The sequence below is a fragment of the Cuculus canorus genome, chromosome 1 (genome assembly GCF_017976375.1).
Source record: "Cuculus canorus isolate bCucCan1 chromosome 1, bCucCan1.pri, whole genome shotgun sequence".
NCBI lineage: Eukaryota > Metazoa > Chordata > Aves > Cuculiformes > Cuculidae > Cuculus > Cuculus canorus.
This window is the reverse complement of record NC_071401.1, coordinates 94,496,514-94,522,594: the sequence shown is the minus strand read 5'-3', so window position 1 is coordinate 94,522,594 and position 26,081 is coordinate 94,496,514. Positions and strand designations below refer to the sequence as shown.

Sequence of the window (26,081 nt, the reverse complement as noted above, 5' to 3'; positions counted from 1 at the left end):
ATATTGGAAACTTTGGTGGTCAGGGATTTCAGCTGTGTCCGTGGCTGCTTCAGCTCAGTGCATTACAACCATAGTATGAATTTATTTCAGATGAGATTCAGCCTCTCTTTTGCCAACAGGAAAGGGGTAATCAATGATGTTGACTTTTTATTCTTCTTACTCTTTTCTTAGCATTATACAACCACTTGTAACCTTATTTATTTAGGCAATAAGGCCTTTAAGGGACTTTGATCAGCCTGGCTAAAGTTTCTTCAAAGATTAACTGACGTTCTTTAAAGTACATCAGTTTCCTCTTAAGCAGGTATTTGCTTACCACGTAAGTGCGTGTCGAGTGCTATGTAGTTATAAAGTTTGCCGGGCTCAGCTGTAGATTTCCTTAAGACATACTGCTGACATCACTGAGTCTCCTCTCAGACTACTTTTTTTTCTCTCTCTCTCTCTTTCCCCCTCCCTTCTTCTCCTCCCTCCCTCTTTCCAGTTTCTTTATTCAGGTAATTCCAACTCAGACTTATTACAACTTGTTTTTGACTGACAGTGAGGGAAGGGAGACTCTGTGTTTTATTTGTTGTTTTTTTGGTTTTGGTTTTGTTTTTTTCTTTTAACCATACACATATGCTGTATTGAAAAGACATCCAACGTTTTATAAAAAAGATTGTTTGACTTGTCATGACGATAAGATCTCGTAAGGAATCTGACCATTGCTCTTTTACAGGTAAGAGGTATTTGTCAAAAATGCATACATGCTTAGCAGTGCTTTGGAAACTATGAGGAACTGAAGGCTAATGAGTAGGTTCTTTTTCTACTTTTCTCTTATTTTAGTAATTTAAGAATTTAGAAACTGTCTGTAAAAGAAAAATGTTTATAAGCTCATACCTTCTTGTGAACTTTGAGATACAGGCAGTTTAGGAATGATAAAGAAAAATCTGTCATGGTTTGGTCCTTCCACTGATGAAAGCTACTGAATGTGAGGTTTGTAATGTATGTGGCTGATATTTTTATATGTTGGGGAGGGTGGCAGATATTGATCCTATCTTTGTAAATATTTGCCTGCCAGAGACTTTTTCTTATAGAAATATATAGTGATTTTCAGGGTCTTAGAATCATATATTTCAGTCAGCTCTGATTTTTTTTCAATGCAGAAATCAGTTCCATTGACATAGTGGCAGAACTTGCCTAGAGCTTTATCCAGTCCCTGTTACCTATCTGTATAAGAAAAGATTACATAAGGTTTCTGTGGTAGGTATAAAGGATGTAAACGTCCAATTTGGAGAACATTATGCATTTTCTTCCAACTTTTGTCTGTGTATTCACATTACTTGTTTAGAACAAGTTTGGCTTATCCTCAGCAATCACGGTTTGAGCCTGTGTTGCAAATTCCTCTCTACTCTGTGTAGCTCGTTTTTTCCTCCCTTTTAATTTTCACACAGGGATCATGTTGTAAAGAGATATACAGATAAGTTCCTTTTTTCTCCATGACGTGCTGGCCCCATAAAAAGGAACAAAGCTGACTTTCCTTTGTGAAGCTGGAGTATCTACATTACTTTTTAACTTGCATTTGGCTGTATTGTAATGAGAGGCATTTCTAGGGTCCTTCTGACCACAGTACCTGTGTACCTATCTGGCAAGCCTATTTTATGTGTTCTCCTGTGGTATTATTACCTGAGATTTCATCTTTTAAAATAGAGGGAGAAAGGTGGTAATTTGCTGTTACAGAAATGTCTTCTTTAATTGCTTGACTGTAAAATGTCATTATGCTCTCTGCACTCTCTAATAATCGGCTTATAGGAGGTCAGAAACAAGCCTGGAATGTAACATACTGCTGGTTGTACAGTACAAACTGGCATCAATTTTGTAAAGCAGAATGTAGACGAGACCAAAAACTTCCCCAAGAATTTCATCCTGGTAAATGAGGCATGGCCTAGAAACAAAAACAGCAGCAGATGACTTGGGCTTCAGTCTTCCAACATACATACAATACTTCAGTCCTGTTACTTTTTATAGAATTTCAAATGAAAACTAGTAGGGTTTTTTTATCCTAGCTCATGAAACAAACAAGCCATCAACCCACAGACCTTATTGGATCTGAAGGCACTGTTTGCCCAGATTTCACTAAAGCAGTCAGGAATATTACTCCCTTCTCTTCTCCTGTTTCTCTCTCCTAAGACACACATTTCACACAGAAAGGCTGTATTATTTGGGAACAGGTAGAGACCAAAGCTATTGAATGTGGTGCACTAGCAAGGAGCCAAGAAAAACAGAAACTTAACTGTTTTGCATGCTGAACCTCAGAACATTTTGAAATAAATTTTGATTCACTTCGCTTCCAGGAAAAACAAAGCAGGTTATGCGATGATTTCTTTTTAACTTTTTTTTTTTTTTTTAAATGGAAGGAAAAGTCTTTACCTTATTGTCTATACTGCATAGATGAAAATTAGGAAAAATGTTGGTTAGAGTATCAAAGAGTTAAAATCAACCTTTGTGGTCCAAATGGATTCACTAAATGTTTAATATTTGAAAGCTATCTTCCTGCTGAGCTGTTCTTAAACCTGGTGGGATGAGGGAACATTGGTGATGCCCTTGAATGATTTACTACAGGCTTGAGGATCATTTTAACACTCAATGTGTTTGTATCATTAGTCTGGCGAACTGCTTGGCATTAAGTATGTGCATGCTCTTGGAGTAAACAGGGCACAGTTTACTGTGAAAAAGTAGTTCCCTTACATTGGCTGTTGATGAATTGAAATGCTTGATCATTCTATACCTGTATAGCCTGAATTCTGAGAAATACACATGGAGAACAGCTAAAAACAGTGGATACATTGCAAATAGGGCTGGACGAAAGAAGAAAAAATGGCAAGAACTATAGTATGTTTCCATCCTCCTAAGTACATTCTGAGGTTTACAGCAAGTTAAGAGGTCATGATCAGACTAAAGGGAGCAAACAACAACATGAATGCTGTATTATCATCCTTTACTGGACAAAGTATGTTTTAGGATAACACATCTGCAGTCATGTTCACTCACTGGGGAGAAAGGTGTTTGGTAAATGTCGTATTCCAGCAAAGCCCTTCACAAACTTTGCACTGCCTTTGGTGAAAGGTTGAAATTGCACCGCTGGGACATAGATTGAATCCAGCATATATCTCAGGGAAATACCATGATGTTAAGCAGATTCCCTATGTATGCAGGACAGCCTTGGGGATACTGAGAAGTCTTGCAAACTTTTAGTCATGAAGGCCTGAGAATCTTCTTGGCCTTCTTGCTGAGGAGATCTGGCTTGCTTAGCAAGTGTTAGTGGTATGTGTGCCATCATTTTGGTCTAGGCACTTTGGTACTTTCAAAGCCCCTTCTCTCCCTGCACTGTGTCTGCCAAGTTATAAGAGCCAGATGCCCTTCTGTTTTCTCCCAGGAAGGCTTCTTGACTAAGAAATATCTTTCTTCCACTTGGTTCAAAGTAGGTCCTGCAATATGACCTTCAGAGAATACTGCATTTTACTTGGCTTTTAAGGTGAAGGGGAGGTCTAAAGCTTGGGAAATGTAGCTTGGTGCATTTTAAAACCACATGACTCCTTTCTGGTTTGTTTTTCTCATGGAGATTGTCAACTAGATTTGTCCACACCTAGAGAACCTAGGTAAGCCACCTACTTTTTATAAATCAAAAATGATAAAGTTTTGACTGGAACAATAGTATGGCCTGATTAGATTAATTTAATCTCCATTGCTTTAACTGAGGTGATTCACTCTTGGTTAGATCATAGCTTGCAGGATACCTCTCTGGTTTTACATTATGAACTTCTCCTTATCTACAATTAGCACTTTTGCATTGAGTCATTATGATAAAAATGTTTATCTATTGAATAAATTATCGTAATCTGTAAGGAAGAAACAGTACACCTACGCAGATGACTTGAAAGGCGTATTCTTAGCATGAACTGATGAAGAGAGAAGGGAAAATTACACTATGATCAAAATTCCCCTTTTTCTCACTAGAATTATATAGCCTGAGAAAAACATACAATAAAATAGATGTTCTCAACATTTTGACCAGTAAATAAATTATGCCTGCTTGAATGATTTTTATTTCAGTCAACATTTTCCAAGGAAAATGTAAAAAAAAAAAAAAAAAAAAAAAATTGGAATTTTTCTGACCTGATCTGTGAAGATCCTCCTAATTGGCCCCCTTGTTTTCTGCTCAGTCATGATCCCGACTCAAAGCTGCCTACGCTTACCCCTGGAAACTTCCATGCCAGCTATTCTCTTTTGAACACCCTCCAGCCTCTCATCCAAGCAAACAGGCTTCAGTTCCTGCTGCCTTATCCAGAAATAACGTTTCCTGTAAGTTTCCTTCTTCAAACTCTTAAACACCAAACCTATCAACAGTCTCCTCTCTCCACAATAAACAACCAAACCACAACTCTGTGTACTGCATCAATGGGTAAAAGGACATTGAAGACCAGCAAAGATATGACTTTCACAACATTTGAACAAGGCTGAGCTTCATTCATATACCAAAGCTATATCAGCATATGCCAGGTATTTGTGATACAGAGCACTTGCAATTCTGATTCATTTTCTTAGGCAAATGACATAACATTTTCACAACAACACAAAAACTTGGAAGGCAAAATAGAAAAACATTTAAGACAACTTTTTTTTTTATTACCATATTGAGTCTCATTAACTGGCACGCTTGGTGGTCTCTGTGGTACCTGGTAACTCATCTCTTTATTATTCTCAGTTAATTGGTTTTAGATTCTAACTCCTCTTTCCCTAAGATTAGGCAGAAAGTCAACTGTTACAAGAGACTCCATTTATGAGTTATAAATTAACATAGCAAACATCAGATCATGGGTGCTGGCCATCAATATGTCCATTATCTGCTCTAAAGTGTGCTATGTAAAATGTGCTGAAAGCTCCTGTCAAGGCACAAGAAAGAAATTGCCTGCAGTGTAAAATGCTTCCACAAGACTAGAGGTGAATGAACATAACTCAGGCAGGTGTGGGAAATCTAACAAACCTATTTTCAGCTACGTATAATGGACAATCAAAAGGCCTCATGTCTGATTCTTATTCACAAGTTGACACTGCTATGGGAAATACAGAGGCAGAAGGAGTTCTTCAGCTGGTGGCATTACATCATGAGCTCAAAACTGAGGTCTGTTTGGCTTCATCTGTGAGAACAGATTTCAACAAGCAAAACTGATAGACTTATGTTGTACTTCAGTTTGCTTTGCAGATGTCTAAAGGTCTATTGTACTAAGAGGAATTCTCATAATATAACTTAGTTTTCCTCATATCTTTACTCTACTTGATCTAATTATGCCAACACAATTAAGGCTGCAAGCTACAGTCCCTGTTGCCAGTATAGGTAGCAGCATTATCAAGGCTTCAGTTCAAGTCTTGAGGAGTTCCTTGTCCTTGAATTTCATTCCTACTCTGTTCTATTATCAGTTGTTTTTTTTAAAAAAGTAACAACTCAAAACCACAACCCAACACACAACCCCCCCCTCCCCCAAAGAGGTACTGAACCTAAATATATATTTTTGGCACAACAAATGTACAAAAGCTAGTGTTGAATTCTGTTTCTGTCAGTGTAAAATGACCAAATCTGTGACTTGATCATGACTTAGAATAGTATTTATTGGTAGTAAACCTTTGTCCCTTTGGTGAGGTTTCAGGTTACAGGGAACATAAAATCAAATTTTAAGGCCGTTTCTTAGTGTTTATGTGCAGAAACCCCAGAGAACGTTTCAGTGGAGCAATCCCAGTGATCCTATCACAACTTGATGTGGGGCTTCACCTTTGCAGATACATTTCTAGTTTGTAAGGAGTGAAAATGTTAAAGGGGGGCACCATGCCTCTAAACGCTACCTTACTTCTTTAGACCTTATAAATCTTGATTGCACAACCAAGTTAAAACTTTTTTTTCTGATCGCTTTGTATGATCTTAAGAAACTTGTTAACCACCCAAGCTGTCACATGAAGACTATGTCACAGAAGTCAATAACCTTTATGTTCCTACTAGAAACTTTAACTATATTGCTAATAATACGTACTGTATAAGCTCAATCATTAACGTTGAAATGCACAAAAAAAGCTGGGAGAAGGCCCAGATCGTCATTCCCCATCCAAGAAAGAAAACAGTGGTCAAAGTTTCTGAATTTGCTGAGTTTCTAAACTCCAGGTGCTATTAATAGAAATTACTTCTGATCTTCAGCTTCGCTCGGCTTAAGAAAATACAAGCCACTGAATGGCTCTGGTTTGATTCCCTTCTCTTTTTCAACTGATTACTAGCTCCATCTTGCTGAATGGCAGGTTAGAGGTAGATTTGAGCTGTACCGTGGACAGGGCAACCTTTGAAAGAAGCAGTGGTGACAAAGATGTAGGATGCAGGTTGTTTGCAGGCAGGTCCAGATATCATTTTTTGGAGGTGTATGGGTAAAAGCATCATGGATGAGGAAGCCTTTCACTACACAAGCATGATCAATCCATACTTTTGGAAAGAACATGGTGGCAGTGTATATGCTGATGACATAGACAAGCAAACTGACCTGTGGTAGGGAATGTCATAGGCAAGAATCTGTAAAACAGAACAAACATATCCTGCATCTTTAGATTCCTACATAGTTTGTTTTTACATAAGAATCTTGATCATCTGCTTCATTGCATAATTTACATACTTTTACAATAACTAAACTGGATGTGTGATAGAAAGGGTACATCATGTTGCATAATCTTACATTGGATTTCACACAGCACAACATCTTCTGTGGGATTTGACCTGAAAGTCTTCATTGGTATAAGACTGACATGTATTTATTTAGGATATTCCAGCTTAAAATACACACATGTACTACATAATTTACATGTGTAAGCCTTACTCTTCCAGAAAGAGTGGGAGTACCCTCACATGCACTGCAACAGTGAATTTCCATAAAAGCACTATTCAGAAGCACTGGCCATGTTCTACAAATGCAAGAAGATAAATCTCAGCTGTCTAAAAGTTAAAGGTCTGTTCTCAGCTCGTCAGGCACTGCAAGGAGATGAGCACCTCCAGGCATTAGAAAAAGAGGCAGACTCACGGTGTGGAGGTGTCCAGCTCTCTAGATTTGCTCTTGTGCCTTAGAAGACTAGCTCAGACTAGATAGAAACATTTTAGAGAACTAACATGAACAGAAAGTTATTTCAACCTACACAATCCAACAGTTGCCCTTGCAATGTGTGTACCTTTCGTAATGGCTCAGTTTTGTAGATGATGGGCAGCCAAGTCAGAACTACTGCCTCATAGTGAGGTTTCCAGATGTCTGGTATTCCCAGGCAAATTTTAGGAAAAGCATATCTCCAAATTTCTTTCAGACAAAACTCAGTTAGACAAAGAAGCATTATTCAAGTTATCCCAAGCATGTAGTAGGCAGAGCCATACTGGAAAACGAGTGCCTCCAACAAAGCAAATCATTTGTTGTCGATGCTGATGCTGAGCACAGCCTATAATCAGAACAGGATATTTTTCACAGTGCTGCACATCAGCACTATACTTTGCAGTCAGGTGAACAAAGATGAGGAAAGCTTTAGATGTACTCTAAATGATTTCAGATCTAACAGTGAGGCATGACGCAACACAAAGGATATACTTGCTAGGTGAACATAACGATGAGCAGATGTTTCTTGAATTTCTAATCAGTCTCAAAACAGGTATATTTTCAGCATTTGGTTGGAAGCTGGTGAAGAGGGGAATTTCTTATATATCAAACAGGATGGTATTGTGGAGTGGTGTTAAGAGAAGTCTAAAAGCCAGCAAAAAAGTCACAAGGAATATTTACTGATAAGAAAGAGGAATAAGATGCCAACAAAGAGCAAATAAAGCAGAGCTATGGAGGTCAAGGCAATAGCTGTGGAACAGCTAGTGCTTTCAGAAAGGACGTGATCCTTTTGGGAAAGACTGGGTATGACACTGTGTCTCCAGTGCAGTGAATGAAGGAGTTTTCTGCATTGCTATTAAGCTATCATCTGGCTGGTGGAGTCTCAGTCTTTGGGACTTACAGCAACAGCAGTGTCTTTACCCCATATGAAATATACTACTGCAATTCAATATGTTCATAGTCCTGCTTAGCTACTTTTGCAATCACTTATCTTCAATAATTGTCTACAAAATACTAATTCTGTCCCATAGCACCAAAATAACATATAAACAGCAATAAGATAACATATAAACATCTGGTAGATCTAGTTACACATTTTTCATCAAATGTGTCTTTCAATGAAAATGGAGGATTTATTAAATTGAATACTACAGGACAAGTACGGAGGGTTAGAGATCAAAAAGTTTGATTTTTCCATTGAAAGAATTATCTGTTGTGGGAGATGCAGTTATTTCCTCTTGCCCCAGTTATTCTTTATGCCTGGACTTCTCAGCCAGATTATATTTCCATTTATTTATCAAGCCTAATAACAAGGCAACAAAAAGACTTTGGGGAGTGGTAGTATTTTTTGTTCTCATAAATTAGGCTGCTTGGAAACATCAAAGTGACTTCTGAAATTCATGGCACCTGTAAGTCTTACAAAAAGCAAGGTAGAAGTTGATGAACGTTTTTGAATTTTATAAATAAGCTTGCGGTATTATGAACGTAGTTGAAAACTACTCTCAGCAGAACATGAACAATGTTCTATTCAGTCTAATTACCTCAGTGATCAAAGTTAGTCCTTCCCAAGTTCTCAATTATAAAAGATTGTGGATGAGATGACATGGGATCATAAAGGAACAGTCATAAAGATAAGGTATGTGTAAATAAACAGGAAAAACAACCTCCTTTGAGTATAAGGAAATGCAATAACTTTGAAAAAGAGCATGAGCTCTTTTTTTTACTGTTTAGGTGCATTATCACTGCTGTTTTTCAAACTGCTGTAGCACAGCACCACAAAAGTTTTACGGAGGTTCCCAAGAAACTACAGGACAAAGAAAAACAACTAATAAATCACACAATTATATGCCAAATGCAAACAGCATTGCTTCTGCTGTGTTATCCTAAGAGGAACAGTAGTTCGTTGCACAAGCTTCACTTGTCACTGAACCAGCTGGGAAACTCATGTGGTCTTTACAGTTATGGAAGGCTGAGATTTTTCAGTCAAGCCTTATGGGCTGGAAATGAAGATTTGGGTGAAGATATATTGAATTAATGTGACCAAGATAGAGCAGCTTAGACTGAAAAGCTATGAAAACAGTTTTGAAAAGTAAAAAATTTCGATTTTGTGGAAGCAAGATGTTGTGAACTGTCACTTTAAGCAATGTTTCATTCTTCACCTGATTCAAATTAAACACACATGCACTCCTATATAAAAGGCAAAGCAAAAGTAAAGGTTTAGTTTTGGTTTGCATATACATGATCTTAAGTTCAGTGTGACTTCTTTTTTTTTTTTTCCAGAGAAGTTGAAACTTTTATTTTTTTGCATTTTTATGTTTGTTTTGATATTTTTGGTTTGGCAAGAAAATCAAAAAACGTTGTTGTGCACCAGTACATTCATGCTATTTCCTCCCTTTCAGAAGCCACAGTCTCTGCAGCAGACTGAGGGGTCTGTGTCATGGAAATTGGCAGTCATTGAGTAATTTGGGAAAGCAGTGAGGAAAACAAATATTCTTTTACCTCTGATTCTTTGGGAGTTTATCTGGAAGACATGCAACCCTGGGCTGTGTAAACTCCCAGTTAAGTAAATCAGGGAACCGCTTTTTCTTAAAAAATCTATATTTTTTATTCTTTTTTTTCGATATAAGAATGACAATAAGGTTCTGTATAATAATAACATTTTGTTGATGGAAAGGATAAATAATTAAACAAGTATATTTTTATTTCCATCCCCTCACAACGAAGGGATACAAAACAGCCGTCATGATTAAATCCACAGGCTAATTCAGCTTAACTTGGCAGGTGAACAGAGGCTTCAGAAATTATGTTTCAACAAGCTTCATGAAAGTAGGTGGATTTATAAGTCAGAGAAACTTTATTAATACCTTCACTGAGAAGAGGAAATCAAGGGGGTCCAGCCTTAATCAGACATCAGAGATTCCCCACGGAGGCGAGAGGAATGGAAAAGGTTTTGCACAGAGCTTGCATGTTGTTGCAGTCCTGGGCTCCACCCTGGGGATGCAAAAGCAGGAGGGAACAGTGTTTTGCCGGTTCCTTCCCCATGGCCTCGTGGCCCCAGCCACCCCATGAGCTACAACAGCAGCTCTCGTAGGAGGAGAGGCATGGACAGGGATGGAAAGGTAGTAATCCTGTAGCCTTCCCTCTGCCAGGCTGCTGTGGGTGACAAGAGGAGCCCTTTCTCTACCACCTTTCACCAAGGCGCTCATGGCCTGAAATATCTATGAAAGGACTAAAAATTATCATTTCCATTTAAAACTCCCCAATGTTTCTCACCATTAAGCTTGATTGTTTTCATCCCTCTCATAAAATATAAATGGATTTGAGAGTGTTACTAAAGTACTTCATATGAACAGAATGGAAACACATACCAGACAGTAGCTTATGCTACTTTTACCTTCAGTTATTAGTTTTTAAATCTCTTTTGCTCTCCACACATCCAACTCAGTATCCCAAGCAAGCAGTGGGGCTCAGACCTCGTGTATCTCCACCCACAGGCGAAACAGAATAATCCTATGGACGTCACTGGGATTCTCTTCTGTTTCTGCTATGAAATAACAAATATAACCAAACTCCCTTGAAGGAGTTTCCTCCCTCCCCTCTACATGTTCTCACCTCCTCCCCTCAGAGTGTGTAGAAGTGGAAAAAAAGGACATTTTTCCATTCATTGCATGGAGAGTATGAAAGCTTGGCACACAAGTGAGCTATGTACTGGAATTTGGGTGGGTCTAGGAAAAAGTACAGACTTCAGTGGAAAACATATATGGGTGTGTGTGTGTATGTGTGAGAAAAAGCCTTTTAAACCTTAAATTAACCACATGCATGGATTGGTCAGGAAAAGAAAAAGAGAAAGCTGCCCTGAAATAAAACTCTTGGGCAGTACTGAGAATAAGCAACCCTACACCAATATGGAAGTGTCACAGATATTTTTAGTTTCTCCCTGACCACTTCAAAGAGGCAAATAAAAGGCTCTATTTTATACACCTGTGGAGCATTTTAATTGTTTATTGGACCCTTGTTACCATTACTGTCCCACTTGGGAGCCATGGCCACCATCCGTAAAGGTAATGAGGAGGCAGCGCTTGGCTGGGCATAGCGACAGGTCCAGGGTGGGGATGGAGCCAGGGATGAAGATAGGGTTGGAGACACAGTGGCCTCCCAGACACTGTGCTGTGTTTTGGCAAAGCTCAAGGAGAGACTTAATTGGGCAAGGACTTTGCTCTGAGACCATCGCCAGAGGTTGTGGTGACTTGTCACTGCAGACATGTCTGAGAATTGCTGTTTGAGAAAATTATTCTGTGCCAAGATCTAGAGACTTTATTAAGGGTAATAACGGTGCAAAGGGAAATGTGTGTAAAAGAAGATGCATTCACAACTGACTCTAGATACACTAAAATCTCCCACATCGATACTTCGTATTTGCAACTGCTTATACTTTACAGAATAAGTAATGCACTCACTTATGAAAACACATATAACAGAAAGAAATATTTTCAATAGTAAAGATAAACCTATGGTTTCTATGCAAGTGCGTATATATCTTTGCCTGTGAAATATCACACATCTTGATTCTATTGGACACTACTGAATTTTAAATTCTTTCCAGTATTTAAAATTTTTAATATATTTTTGTTAAGTAGCTACCAAATATCTGTTTCAGATCAAGCAGAACTTGCTCTCTGTTTATCACAGTTGGACAATCAAGGGAAATGGGTACCCAGTGCAATTTGAAATATTTGTAGTGCAGAGAAAATGGAGTAGGAATGAACATTTTTTTATTGTGTCCGTCGAAGAGAATACTGACCACATTTACTCTGTAATTCACAATAAAATAATTAATTATCAAAAAAATAAGTAAGTAATCTATATATGCTTCTGCTATGCTGGCAGCATCTTCTGTGCTTTTGCCTAAGAAAGAAAGACATGCAATTTAAAAATCACTAGGTTTGGTTGGGGAAAGTGGATACTTCATCTCACAGGCTGCATTTTGCTATCATGAAAGAAGAGTGACTTTTAAAAACATTTTCCACAGTAGAAACTTGTTCACACAGGTAGGGCAATCCTTCATATCCAAATAACCTCTCAAGAAAATTGGCTCGTAATAAGATGAAAACAGGACAAACCCATTCTTCTGTATTGGAAATGTGCTTTGTAGTAACGCAAATATCGTAAGGCCAAATTCACTGGTATGTCCTGGCCATGCAAAGAAGCCATAAATTTGGCTTCATTACCAGGTTACTCTGCATTTATTGTTACCCTGCCTAGATCATAGAATCATAGAATCATAGAATCATAGAACCATAGAATCATAGAATCATAGAACCATAGAATCATAGAATAGTTTGGGTTGGAAGGAACCTTAAAGATCATCTAGTTTCAAGCTCCCTGCCATGGGCAGGGACATCTCCCACTAGATCAGGCCGCCCAAGGCTCCATCCAACCTGACCTTAAGCACTTCCAGGGATGGGGCAACCACAGCTTCCCTGGGCAACCTGTGCCAGTGCCTCACCACTCTCATAGTGAAGAAATTCTTCCTTATGTCTATTCTGCCTCTAATCTGCCTCTGTCCAGTTTATATCCATTGCCCCTTTGTAAAAAGTCCCTCTCCAGCTGAAAGGTTGCTACAAGATCTCCTCGGAGCATTCTCTTCTCCAGACGGAACAACCCTGAAGTGGCACAAAACAGCTATACTATATAGGTAAGAGAGACACAGAAACTGTCATAGAGGAAATGTTTTATTACTGTAACAGGGTCTATCTTCAAGCTGGGTCAAGGTGTGCTGTTTCCCCAGTTAGATTTGATTCTGTCTGCATTAGGCACTAGGTGAACAAAAAGTTACCAGTATACAGATCTTTAGAAAATGTTTTCTTCCTTGCCGGTTGCTTGCTTTTTGCATCCCTACTATTTTCAATACTAGTTAGGTTTTTATATGTTTAAAATGCACAGATTTTTTTTGGTGGAAAATCTGTTCCATAGACTGATATTTCAGTTTTGTTATTTAATGACTGCATAGAGATGGAAAATTATAAACATTTTTATTTCAGCGGTGTTTGTGAATGTGTACCTACAGTGGGACATTTGTGGGGTACTAAGGCTGTTCATCGACCAGCATAATATCTTGTGGTATGGTCTAAAGGACTGCTGTGATTTACGGGAAATGTAGCTTTCGTATGAAGAGAGCACATCAAAAAAATCTGCCACAGCAGAAGCCTGACTCCCTGCAGGGAGCCTCACCTCACAGCCACACCTGCACTGAGCTGTGAGAGCCCTGATGTGCAATGACTAATTACAAAACAAAACCCAACTTGACTGAAATACAGTGCATGCATCATGCAATGAGTTGGCATTGCAAATGGTAATTAAAAAGAGAGCTGCAGAGTCACTGCATGTATTCATACTGTACAGTTGACGTACAGGTAGGAACCGATACCCGTGCTCATCAGAGCGAGACAAGGCTGTTGCCGGGACCTTGTGTCCAATGTTGGATTTGAGGCTTGGGGTATCTGTAGCCCAAGAAAGGAAAGAGATGCACAAACCACTCTAAATGATTTGAAATATCCTGCTGCTGCCTGATAAATGCATTTCATGTACCAGGTGGTAGCTGAGAAACATGGAGAAGTAGCCCTGGAGAAGGCAGACTGCAGACATTTTAGCAGCTTTTGTGAACTATCAGGAAAGTGCTCACTTTTCTCCCTGCCTCTTGCATAACCATGACTGGGCACATTACTATTCATTTTCAGCCACCCGCTGACAATTCAAATTAAAAATCTAGAGTAATTGCCTGGGTTTGGTTTTGTTTGCTTGTTTGTTTTTAAACAAATCCAGATCTTTATTAGACCAAGAAATTAATTTGGAGAAGAAGGCAAACAAACAAGAAAAGAAACCAGACAAGCTTTTTTGTCACATTAACACTTCTTCAGGTCTGAAACAAAAGCAGCAAATTTCAAACCAACTACAGTTTGGCAAATCAGTTGTTCTAAATTTAACCTTATTACTATTATTCAGTGGTAGAGTAGGTGTCTGCCAGCTTGTGAACCGATGGGTGAGTCCTGGGAAGATTAAAAACAAGGTGCTGTCCTTCACCTGCTGTGAAAGAAGGGAAAACAAGGACACAGCCAACCTACAGTGAGCAGGGAATGACACTCTCAGCAAACTTAGACAGCAGCCCATCCCAGCATGTTTGTGCTCCTCACTGACCTGGGAGGGGACTCCCTTCCCTATGAACTTTGTCAGACTTAACAACCTGAGCAGCAGATGGGTTCAGACCCATTATTTTCTATATTATTATAAAAGCCACCACCTGTGACTAAAATACTAGGAGGAAACACAGTCGTCCCTCAATTCTACAGAAACATGAAACTGTCTTGGAACATGAGCTCGTGTGGTCAGATTATAGCCAGGTGATTTATACCACACAATATATAAATAAGCATAAAGAGAAGTAAAATATACCTCTGGGCAAACAACTTGATCACCTTGAGCCACAGCCCTGAAATCAGGGGAAAGAGCAGCATAACCTCTTTGAGTGCTTTTGCCCAGCTGGTGTTCCTGTGGGAGCTGGGCTCCAGGAAGGTGGCCAGTGCACATGTCAGGATGGGAAAGACAGTGGGAGTTGTGTGAAAACATGCTCTCACAGAAGCCAGAGCCACTGCATTGCAAAGGGCCTGGTCCCAAAAAAGGAATTAATTACTTAAGTAGGACTTAGGTAGGCCTTAGTTGACTAAGTGAAAAACTATTTTGCAAAAAATCCCTGCCCAGCTTCTCTGTTGTGCTGGAAGTGCTCTACGTGTACAGGTGTCTACATTTCTGACCGTCATTTTGCTGGGCACCCAACAGCTTTGCATTTGAGGATGCCACAAAGCACCACGTAAGACACTAAATGGATTACTAGTATCTCGTATCTAAGTAAGAAGATCCAGAAATGAGGCATTCCTTGGCTTCAGTCTTCGACCAACATATCCCCTTCTCTACTTCTTCACCTTCCACTTGCATGGCAAGTTCTCCCTTAGCTCAGTTCCTGCTCTGTGGTGTTGCTGAGATATTTGCCGGTGCCAGAAGTCTACTGTGAGGGGTCGCTAATCCTCCTACAGCAGGTTGAAAATGTAAATGAATGTGGAGGTACAGGGTATAAGCTTGATAAGCATAATGCTGGTATAAGCATATTGCAAGAATAATACCCTTTTCAGCATTGCAGAGTAGTTCTAGACCTCAGCTCCAGAGAAACAGAGAGGACAGGCTCTCAAGAGTCTGTTTAGACTTGCCCATGTAAAAAAAGTCAGGTAAGGTTTGCACAGCAATAATGAGGAAGGGGTTAGGGGGTGGGAAAAACATCACAGCAGAGGCAAGTTTTAATGCTGAACTGTATTAATAAAGTGTTTGAAACTGAAAAGAATTTGAGCAACCATATGCCAGCAAGTGAGATATTCAAAAGTATTGAAAGTTGCACTGCTGAAGAAAAGCCATTTGTAAAAATAAAAGAGCAGAACAAGTTTCTGGGGAACCATTCTCTCTTTTCCAGCAGCATTGTATAAATCATATTGCCAAGTACAAAAAGGAGAGTTTCAGTTTACTGAAACTGATCAGTTTACTTACTTCTTTCTGAAAGAAGACTTTGGTGTAGGTGAAAGTTCCCAGACTGAAGGCTCTGCATGGCCAAGTCCCCTGTTCTTCCGCAGAGCCTGGGGCAGGTTTTTGAAAAGACAGACGACTCACTTGCAGTATGTTAGCTGTTCAGATGCTAGTGGAACATGCTTTTTTCCTACTTGGAGGCCTGATGCAGAGACCTGTGAAATCAGTGGGAGCTTCCTCATTAACCTCAATAAGCTTTGAGTCATCTTTTGCCTTCACTCTGCCTACTTGTTTGTTTTCCTATTTGCTTGCATCTGTGTAATTTCCAAGGCTCATCTACGTAAATCAATAGTTGCTGCAAAATTGCTGCATACTGCCCTTAGAAAGAACAAGATTCCAGTACAAATCTCCCTCAGAAACAATGTGCCATGAGACTTCTTCAGCTTGAATTAATTTTTCACAGCCAGATGTCAGGCCGGCAGCCTAGGAGGAAAAAGATGGATTTGAGTTTTCACTTTCTTAATACTGGTCTGTAAATGATTGTCGCCCTGTCCCTACCATAAGTGATAAAAACATGCTGCTAGCTTCCCCACCTCACCGCTCACCCTCACCTCCAGCACAGTCAGTTCTGCAGCCTCCAGGCACTACCCTGCCTGCAGACTCAGCTGAGCTCCTGCTTTCACCCATTCCTGGGTGCCTGATCCTGGGGAGAGTCGCCATTCACAAGGCTGCCCTGTGCCGATCGGTAGCTCTGTGGAGGGGTGGGGAGCTAAATGCACAGCTTTGGGAACTGATTTGGACTTGAGGAAGTATTTATAAAAATAAAATAGAAAGTTGTTAGTTTTTAAAGGCAGCATCTCTCACAATTTGACTGATTGCCAGCCTGCCTATCATCACTCTCAATGCTGATCAGATCTAGCGCTGAAGTACTCTTTAATGAAGTCCAGAGTAGCAGTGTCCAGCTGTATGACTGCATACTGCTGCTGGTGTCATAGGTGAAGCATACTTCTGCGACTACTGCTTCCCTCCTTCTACCTCTGCTCTCTCCTTTTGTATTCCATAACTTAGCTACGGAGAAAGATTTTGCTAGCTGACAATTGTGCAGCATAATCTGGTGCATAGTCCAAAGGGAGGAGGGTGTTCATGCTAGGCAGAGCACTGAGAATTCATGAGGGACTTTTATAACTTACTGAACCACATCAGACCTAGGAAGATTACATAGCTCTTTTCAATTTCCTCACCTCTACTTTTTTTTAATGCCAAGCCTGCTAATGGTTTATGTTGGTTAATAAAACACTTCAAGTTTTGCTCCTGTATCAGAGTGGCAGTGAAGCATGCAGGAGGGTTTGCTCAAGTGGCAAAACATTTCTGATTTGAGAAAGAGCAAACAACTGAGGCCATTCAAACAAGTCATGCTCCTGTAGAATTTAATCAGTTGTTTCTGCCAAAAGAGATCTTGCACAAGCAAATCTGGCTTCATACAACAAGAACATTTTTGCATGTATGCAAGCTGGCTTTGACCTCTTGATAATGCGGTCTCTGGGAGCAGAGTTAATGTGCTTGTTATACTCCTGGCTGCTGCAATTACCTTAATATCAAGGTATTCATGCTTGGTGGTTTGGTATGTAGCTCTATGTTTTATTGACTTTGTCTGCACTAAACTTCGTTACCAGCATGTGCTCTAATGGGGAGTCTCCTTTGGCTGTTCCAAAGGGCTGGTGAGGAAAGGAGGTAATTCACAGGACATTAGAGTGCTAGACAAGTCTGAGACAATTAAATTTTATTCCTCCTTGAAGTACTTGTTCTTTAGTTCACTTTTATTTGCACATGCAGTTTGAGTAGGGTTTTTTTTTACAGCAATAAAAAGTAGTTTATCAGTATAAAATCAGTTAACTGATGGACAATAGAAGTAGTTTTAATTTAAAAATGTGTACAACTACTATTATTCAGTCTTCTTAGGTTGTATTAACTTACTGTGGTAGATGCGATTTCTGATTTAGAGGGAAAGGAGTAGAAACCAAATAACTCCAAATCTTCTGGCTGAGGTGCTGGGGATGATTGTCGGAGCACAGAGTATCTTACATGTTTATGTAAGGCATAAGATGAGAAATATTAATGTAGGTGTTACAACATGGGTTTTATACATACGGACAGCCAGAAATCATTTATTGTGGAATATTGTACTGGTTACTTCACCCACTGTGGAAGTGGAGGGTGGGAGAGAACCCTCCCCTGAAGCCTGGGTTTGTTCCAGTGTTGGTTTCTTCAGGGATTCTTTCCCCACGTGGCTGCTGATGGCAAGAGAGGGGAGAAGAGGCAGTGCTGCTCAGAGGCCATGTGAATGATTCTTTCTCCCCATATCAGCATGGAAGAGAAGAAAGGAAGTAGTTCTGCAGGGAAAGGAAACCAAGATGAATTTCCCTGGAGAGGAAAAGAGCACTAGAGGAATTCAGGATCACAGAGGAAAAAGTGATGTAAAAGAAAAAAAGTAGGAAGCAAATCAACGCAAAAAATATCCTACCACCAAAAAAAGCACCAGAAATTGGCTTGGATCCATTTCAGGAAATCACTGTAAAGCTGAGTAACTTTGTCACATACAGAGTTACAAATCAAGGGAAGACACAAAAGATAACAGGGGAGCTTTGACACAGCCTCTTTCATCTATGGCAGATTCTAAAACTAACATCTATGCCATGCTGACTTCATATGTGAAGGTAAACCTTACACATCGGCACAGTAGAGAGGCACAGTGAGAAACAGCTTTGGTTGTGAGTTGAAACAGAGTCTGGAGACATTGCCTAGGGCTGAGCTTTACTGAGAGCTTTACTTCTCAGCTTAAGCCTGAAATGGAAAATTTTGCAGCTGTCCCTCTGTTGGCATAGCCATGACTCAATTTGTCTTGCAACTACCTTCCTACCTCCCATCTTGTAGGGGGAATTCTTTGGTATATCTGACATGTTAGGTGTCCTCAAGATCTGAAAATGTGACAGGCTGCAGTGTCAGGATTTTTCTCTGTTTAGGGCTCCTGGACACGGAACAAAGTATTTCAAGGCAGAGCGGAGGCAAAGGCAACAATTCTTACCAAGCCCCTTTGCAAGGTGAAACTGTGGACCCAGCTGGTGCTGCAAAAGAACAGCACAGTGTATGTGTACCAAGCCTGGCATACGAAGGAAGCATCAGAACATCAGTGCGTGTCAGGCAGAGCTGCTCTGCATGGGATGGCCAGTGCATCCCAAACATACCAGATTTACTTCACATACATCAACCCTTTGTGCAGAAGCCAGTGGTTTTGGGGCATGGTAGAGCCATGGTGAGTGCGGTGTGCCGAGTGTCCGTGTGCCCCTTGCCTTGAGCCACCCTTGACCGTGACCATGTAAGTCTGCTCTTCACCAAGCCTGTGAGCACTGTCCATGCCCCACCAGCTCAAGCCCAACAGCTGGAGCACTGAGGAGGGAAGGTGGAGCCTTTGCTGTCTCCATCCTTGTGGCCTCCAGAGGAGGAGAAGCCATCAGCCACGGGGAGGTGCTCCCGAGAGCAGGCAGCCAGGTAGGCTGAGCCAGGGGGATGGGATGTGGACACGTCCCAAGTGCTGGATTGGAAAAGCCAGCTCTCTCCTGGCCTAGCAATTTGGGGCAGGAAAATTTGTTCTGACAATGTAAAGTTTGTGCCTGGGAGTAATGGCTAAGAGGAAGTGTGCTTGACAGGAAGAAGCGTATTTATTTCAGGACAGATTTTTGCACGTGTTTTTCATACATGGCTTATCCAGAGTGAGACTCTCTGTGGGGAACTGAACGTCTTCACTAGGTGATATGCATCTTCTTAAAAGGTTTCCTGTTAGTGGTTGCGCGTATTTACTGTGCACTGACAGTAGTGCTTGATTTTGATTTTGCCTAAAGAGTAGATGCATGTATGCTCCTTCCTGCTCTTACCTCTTACCCCTCCCCCCTCACTGCCTCCCCCTCTCCCCCCCCTCCCTTCCCATTTCCTCCTGTTGTTCTTTTTCAGATCACTTGAAGGTTTTTTCCTGTTTATTGTCCGGACATACTGTGCATTGTGTGTCGATTTGACTGTCACATGAGGACTCTCTTACTGGGATCATTGGTGCATTCCTTTCTTTTATATATATATACACACACACACATACGTATGTGCATGCGTGTTTGCATGGCAAAGGTTTATAGACTATGAAAGAGAAATGTCAGTGATTAAACCAAAATTAGAGTGAGCTACAGGTGTTAATGGGAGCTAAATTTAACTACCCTTTCCCAGAAAACCTGCAACAGTGTGAGGAGTATAGTCATAAGCAAAAATTCCCCTTAATTGACATAACAGGAAAGGTACTTCTGTGGGTAATTATGGTGATGTCCTGGACTGGCACATGTGTGTACCACAAATATATCTTTTACTTCCTGTAAAATACTTTTAAGTAGCTATAAGGAAGACTTTGGGCTCTTTTTGAGGGAAACAATGGAACAAAACAATGCTTTTTGTACAACGTGCCAAAGCACAAAGGATGCAGGGGATGTTTTTTTTCTTTGTTGTTTTTGTCAGCAGGAAGTTTTGTTGTTGGAAACGACTATAACATGCACTGTCCTTGCTCTACGTAATCATTGTCTGGTCCTGCAAGCCGGGTCTTGTTACTTGCCTCATCAAACTGGCACAGGCACTGTTCTGCTTCACTCTGTGGGCTTTGTTCAGTCCTGAGTGTCAGCACACTTAATCTTCATCCGGACTGATGCACAGTAAACAAACTTCAGGAGTTGAGTAGTCCAATGATTGCTGGGTTCGTTCAGGTCAGGGCCCACAGCTAGAATGCTGACTTTGTGAATTGCCTCCTTTTTTTTCCTTAGACGGCTTAAAATTGGAGTGCTGTACAGTGCAAACAGCTTTAAAGTGTTTTCAGGTGCAAATATGCCTTTCTAAAACTCGACTTTGAAGTGTTCAGGTCTGCTTTGTTTCCCTCTAGATGAGTTGTATGTTTGTAACAAAGAGCGAGATCCGATTGAGTAAATCGCTTGTGGAAGTTAATTGTTCACAGTGAAAGCTGGTCTGGCTCATTTTGCCTCTGTCGCAGGAAGAGACAGAGGTGCTGTCCTGGATCTGCGTTCTAAACGAAGCATTGACGCGACTTTAATTTTGATCAGATGTCTCTCTTCAGGGCATTAAAGAAAACCTGCTCAGTAATCAAAAAATGCCTCTTCTCTAGAGAAACGTAAGGAAAAAAATTTAATGCTTTTTACAGAAATAAAGTACTAATATAAAATGTCAGCTTGGTCAAATTTCTTTTGCAGGCTATCATAAAAGAAACCTACTTCTCCATATTTGGCAGACACCAGAATCAAAGGATGATTTTTTTTCCTGGAAAAATGAATGTAAAATTATTTTAATGTCAGATATTGTATGATGGTAAATTTATATTCCAACTGTTTTTATTCACTGCTGCTGTGTTTAGATTGTGTTTGTGCCTTCTCTCCATCAACATTTTCAAATGCTTTTCAGAATTAGTTATCTGCTTTGGTTTCATTAAGTAACAGTCTTCTTTTATTCTCTCCTTAGGACTGAGGCAGTGAGAATGGAAACCACAAAGATTAACATGTCTCGTGTCCCACTGGTTAACGGAGGCATCGACACTGCCATGCTCAAGGCACACAAGCCCCGTGTGATGTCCAAAAATGGTCACAGCAACGTGCGGATAGACAAAGTCGATGGTATCTACCTACTTTACCTTCAAGATTTGTGGACTACAGTTATTGACATGAAGTGGAGGTACAAACTCACCTTATTTGCTGCTACCTTTGTTATGACCTGGTTCCTCTTTGGAGTTATCTACTATGCCATTGCATTCCTTCATGGAGATTTAGAAATAAACAAGTTCACCCCAAAGCATGAACCATGTGTCAAGAACGTAGATTCTCTGACTGGGGCATTCCTCTTCTCCCTGGAGTCACAGACAACCATTGGCTATGGATTTCGTTTCATCACAGAGGAGTGTCCTCACGCCATTTTCTTACTTGTGGCCCAACTGGTCATCACCACCTTGATTGAAATCTTCATCACAGGTACCTTTCTGGCCAAAATTGCAAGACCTAAAAAAAGGGCAGAGACTATTAAGTTCAGCCACTGTGCTGTCATTACTAAACACAATGGAGAACTTTGTTTAGTGATCAGAGTAGCAAATATGAGGAAGAGCCTTCTTATACAATGTCAGCTATCTGGAAAACTTCTTCAGACGTACGAAACTAAGGAAGGGGAGCGGATCCTGCTGAATCAAGCCACTGTCAAGTTCAATGTTGACTCCTCTTCAGAGAGTCCTTTTCTCATTTTGCCTTTAACCTTCTACCATATTTTGGACGAAAGCAGCCCTTTGAGAGATCTCACACCTCAAAATCTCAAAGAGAAGGACTTCGAGCTAGTGGTGCTTCTGAATGCCACGGTGGAGTCCACCAGTGCTGTCTGCCAAAGCAGGACTTCCTACATCCCTGAGGAGATCCACTGGGGCTATGAATTTGTGCCTGTGGTTTCTCTATCTCCAAATGGAAAGTACGTTGCGGATTTCAGTCAGTTTGAGAAGATTAGGAGAAGCACAGATTCTACTTTTTATAGCATGGACTCTGAAAAACAAAAATTAGAGGAGAAATACAGGCAGGAGGATCAAAGAGAGAGGGAACTGAGAACGATGTTGTTACAGCAGAGCAATGTTTGATTGAATAGACAAACTATTCTGACTGATCTTTTTGGCAAACTGAAAAAACATACTGTATGTCTGCTATGAAACCAGCAGTGAAGTCCTTTTCAGCAAGTGGCTCTGGTGTAGAGTAAACCTATCCATTTTTTTGACTGAGTTGTTAATCAAAGATTTTGTAATTACCCAGGATTTCTTTGTTCATTATATTGACTTAGCAAAGTTGGATTTGTATTGCATCTCTGCCTTATACCACCACTAAAAGCAGACACACCACGTTCTGTTTGGAAAGTGAAACTGGATGCACTGTGGTGATTCCTTCAAATATTTATTTTATATGGTTTTACTGTGAATGTGCATTTGCAGAGACAGCACACAATATTGCTAGAAGAAAATATGCTCCTTTAAAATATATATATTTAAAATGTATATTCTCATACCAGGTATTGCCTTCGCAGGGATTCCTGGCACTGAAAGTAAATTTATTGCAGAGACAGGTGGTTGGATATGAGAAAAGCCTGCAGGGACGTATAAACTCCTTCTTAAATCTTGAAGGAGAATGACAGAATAGTCATGCTTGGTGGTGACGAAGGGAGCACCCTGCTACTTAGAGCTTGGTTTTTGATTACTTACTTTTTAAACATTGTTAATTCCTGATTTATATGTAATAGCAAAAAGGGGAGACAAGGGCAAGCTACAGGGAATCATAACAGTAATCAACTAAGGTTAAAGCTGACTTTGAGACACTTGTTCTTTATTCAATATAAGTAGTTTGTAATAGCATAATAACAATACATTTCTACAGATTGCTTGCTTTGCTATGGACCATATATAATTCTGGATAAAAAAAAAAAGCTGTATAATGTCTGTAGACAATATTTACTTTTTCTCACAGCCATAAAGGACAAGCATGCATTTCATCTATTTAATTTTTGATCTATTAAAACTATTCCATTAATAAAGGAATTTAATTTAGGCAGCTCCTGATCTCTTTGTGGCACCAGGAGAAGGTGTGATACTTCAGAGATGCTAAAGAGCAGAGTGCTTAGCATAGGCAGTTGCATCCAGCAAATAACCCATGGAGTTAGTAGATCACTAAAGTGGTCAGCTTATGGGTAGCTAACCAGGTAGCAGTGGTGTCCACGTAGCATGCCTATTATACATAGACCAGCTATTTTTATGGGACTTAGAAATTATTTCTGACTCATATCACTTTGGCAGCCTTCTGAGTTCTAGAGATTTTGTTCCTCTAAAGCTCTGGCAAGGAGAAGTTGTATTAAGTACAAGTTCTGGGTCTGTGGGCCAGGTCTTGGCCACAGAGCCAACACGGCCCGTAATGATGAAAGGATTTTTGGCATCATTACACTTAGTGTTACTGTGCTTAGCTTCCCGGCACTGTGTGGCCTAGTGGAATGCAGTCCTGCAATCTGCCATACAATATTCTATACAGTGAATGAATCTAACTTCATGCCTAAAGACCAACACAGCAGGTTGAGCATGGAGATGTCTGTGATGCCACAAGTGAATGTCAACAAGAAGGGAGTTGCACTGCAGGAGGTGTGGGTGGTAAGAGGGGTCATGAGAGGCTTGAAACTACTTTTTTATGTAAATGGTTAGCTCTCCTGTGTGAAAAGTCAGAGATCTAAGTACCTGTCTGAAAAGAGAGACTTAACTTAAGCCAAGGATATTTCCTACCCACTACAATGCTAGCAAGGTTTCTAAACCATTGTAATTGCAGAGTCTGCCTAGCATTTTTGGTAAGAATTCCCACATGGTACTACGTTCTTTTGTCACACAGGTTTTCATTTGCAACCACATACAGAGGTTGTTAATGTTTAAATTATTGATAGTTAGCTTGCAGTTTTCCTTCACTTTGTTTGATTGCTTATTTCATTGCAAGGAAGTGAGTATGCTTCATGAATTTTTGCAGTCGCTTTGTAGACCTGAGATTCATGTCCTACAACTCAAAGAACACTGCTTTGGGATGCTGAGGGGAAACTGCACACGTGTTTCAACTCTTCTTCTGCAAAGTCTTAACCTCCATGTTTGGATAATCAAAATACACTCAAATTCTTTCTTCTGTGGGTAATGGCTCAAATCATTGCTAAAGTCATTGCCTTAGCTATGTATTGACTCTAAACCAGCTTCACCAACAGCAAGTGCGCTGGTCCTTCTCCAGAAATACCTGATGATGAACTTGATCCTCTTCTTCCCATCCCCTCCCCATCCCCAGAAATAGAGACAGGTCAATTTGTGTCTTTCAGATGAGTGTTCCATCTATTTCAATAAACTTGGTTGTTATTGCATTTTCTTGCTTGTATATAAAGAAATCCCAGTGCATTGAGCCCTATAGGGTACACACATGCTAAGCCCCAGTCCCAGTGGACCTACATGTTTCTTGAGTGTCAGATCTAGGAAGTCCTGTGGGTACCCAGCTGCAACAATGTACTTGTGTAGAGACTTCTGTGGCAGCCATTTAGGAGCCTAGACCAGGCTGCTCCAGGCTTTGACAGCTGCTGAGCAGTAATTTTTTAGGATCTTCATTTTGGGAGCTAAGGAAGCAGGTTGAGACTTAAGTTCCTGTGTACACCAGCCGCGAGGTCCCACTGCTACGTTCACTAGGTCATTCCAGTCATTAGGTTATCCTGAAGAAAAAACATCATAAGCAAAAGCCTTGGAAATAAAAGCATCACAGAAATTATATTCTCTGAACTTTCAGTCCTATGATTCTTTATAAAAAAAAAAGAAAGGAAATGAAAAGAAAGACACTAGAAATCTTTGACAAAATCAAAGTAAATATTTGTCAGGTAGTGGAGATTGTACAGTAGTATTATATACATACACTAGAATAATACATAATGCACTGCAATTCATACATTCATTCCAGCTTCAGAATACAGTCTTACTCTGCAATAAGCTATACTTTTCCTTCCTGCTTTCATACAAGCAAAACTTCCATTGCTCTATCTACAAACTAAGAAGGCCTTGGCATGCTTAGCTGTAGGGTAATGAACTACAGTGGAAAAACGTCATGACGTGGATCATATGAAACACTAGCAAACCTCTCGCTGCTTGTGGTAATTTCTGGTTGTGTAAACACTACTATCATGATTTTCCTCAGCTGATGACAGGATGGAGAACCAGAGAGCAAAACCTCCATGGCCCTCCCAAAGCTGCCTTGGCCATGAATAAAGACTGTCCATCCCACATGATCTTTGAGGGTGTGAGAGCCATCATGTCTGCTTTTCCCAAGAGTGCTGGGACAGAGCATCAGCAGCTTCAGCAGGTCAGATCCCTACATAGCCAGCAGCAGTACCTTCTCTCCTTGCCCCACAAGCGGAAGACAGCTTTGGGAACCACTGATTTGGATGATTATGCTGGTTTCTAAAATGCACTAATTTATGAATGAATTTAAATTAAATCTAAATCTAAACTTTCATAGACTAAAGAAAGTGGTGGAGCCCCACGTCCCTGTTGCACTAAATTCATGAATATGTCTGTCAAGGATAACAAATCCTCCATTCCAACCACTACATCATTCAGAAGAAAATAGTCATGGTAAATTAAAATTTAGTGAGGAATATGACATATTTATCGGCTTTGTTTTATTTTTTGTGAGTCATCAGTGAGCAGAACATTTTTCAAATTGTTTTAATTATTTGGACTTAAATAGCACACAGCTGAAAAGGAACTTA

General features: G+C 40.2%; 1 protein-coding gene across 11 annotated transcripts; it reads left to right on the top strand.

Moving 5' to 3' along the window:
- The first annotated feature begins 380 nt into the window (after positions 1 to 380).
- On the top strand, positions 381 to 26,081 carry KCNJ15 (potassium inwardly rectifying channel subfamily J member 15). Of its 11 annotated transcripts, XM_054056005.1 has the most exons (4): positions 498 to 712; positions 4,197 to 4,335; positions 12,747 to 12,834; positions 21,261 to 26,080. In XM_054056005.1, exon 4 carries the CDS (start codon positions 21,277 to 21,279, stop codon positions 22,405 to 22,407), a length of 1,131 nt encoding a protein of 376 aa, XP_053911980.1. In that variant the 5' UTR covers positions 498 to 712; positions 4,197 to 4,335; positions 12,747 to 12,834; positions 21,261 to 21,276; the 3' UTR covers positions 22,408 to 26,080. The 11 variants fall into 11 exon arrangements, with proteins under 11 accessions (XP_053911984.1, XP_053911980.1, XP_053911976.1 ...); XM_054056001.1 differs by lacking the exon at positions 4,197 to 4,335 and having other exon boundaries at positions 21,261 to 26,081; XM_054056000.1 differs by lacking the exon at positions 4,197 to 4,335 and having other exon boundaries at positions 12,708 to 12,834; positions 21,261 to 26,081.

What these genes read in the sequence shown, in the direction of transcription:
- KCNJ15 (XM_054056000.1), top strand. Translation starts at nt 667, where the DNA reads ATGACGATAAGATCTCGTAAGGAATCTGACCATTGCTCTTTTACAG. An exon ending in TGACCATTGCTCTTTTACAG is followed by an intron (nt 713 to 12,707) that starts GTAAGAGGTATT and finishes GCCTCTGTCCAG; the next exon opens with TTTATATCCATTGCCCCTTT. An exon ending in AAAACAGCTATACTATATAG is followed by an intron (nt 12,835 to 21,260) that starts GTAAGAGAGACA and finishes TTCTCTCCTTAG; the next exon opens with GACTGAGGCAGTGAGAATGG.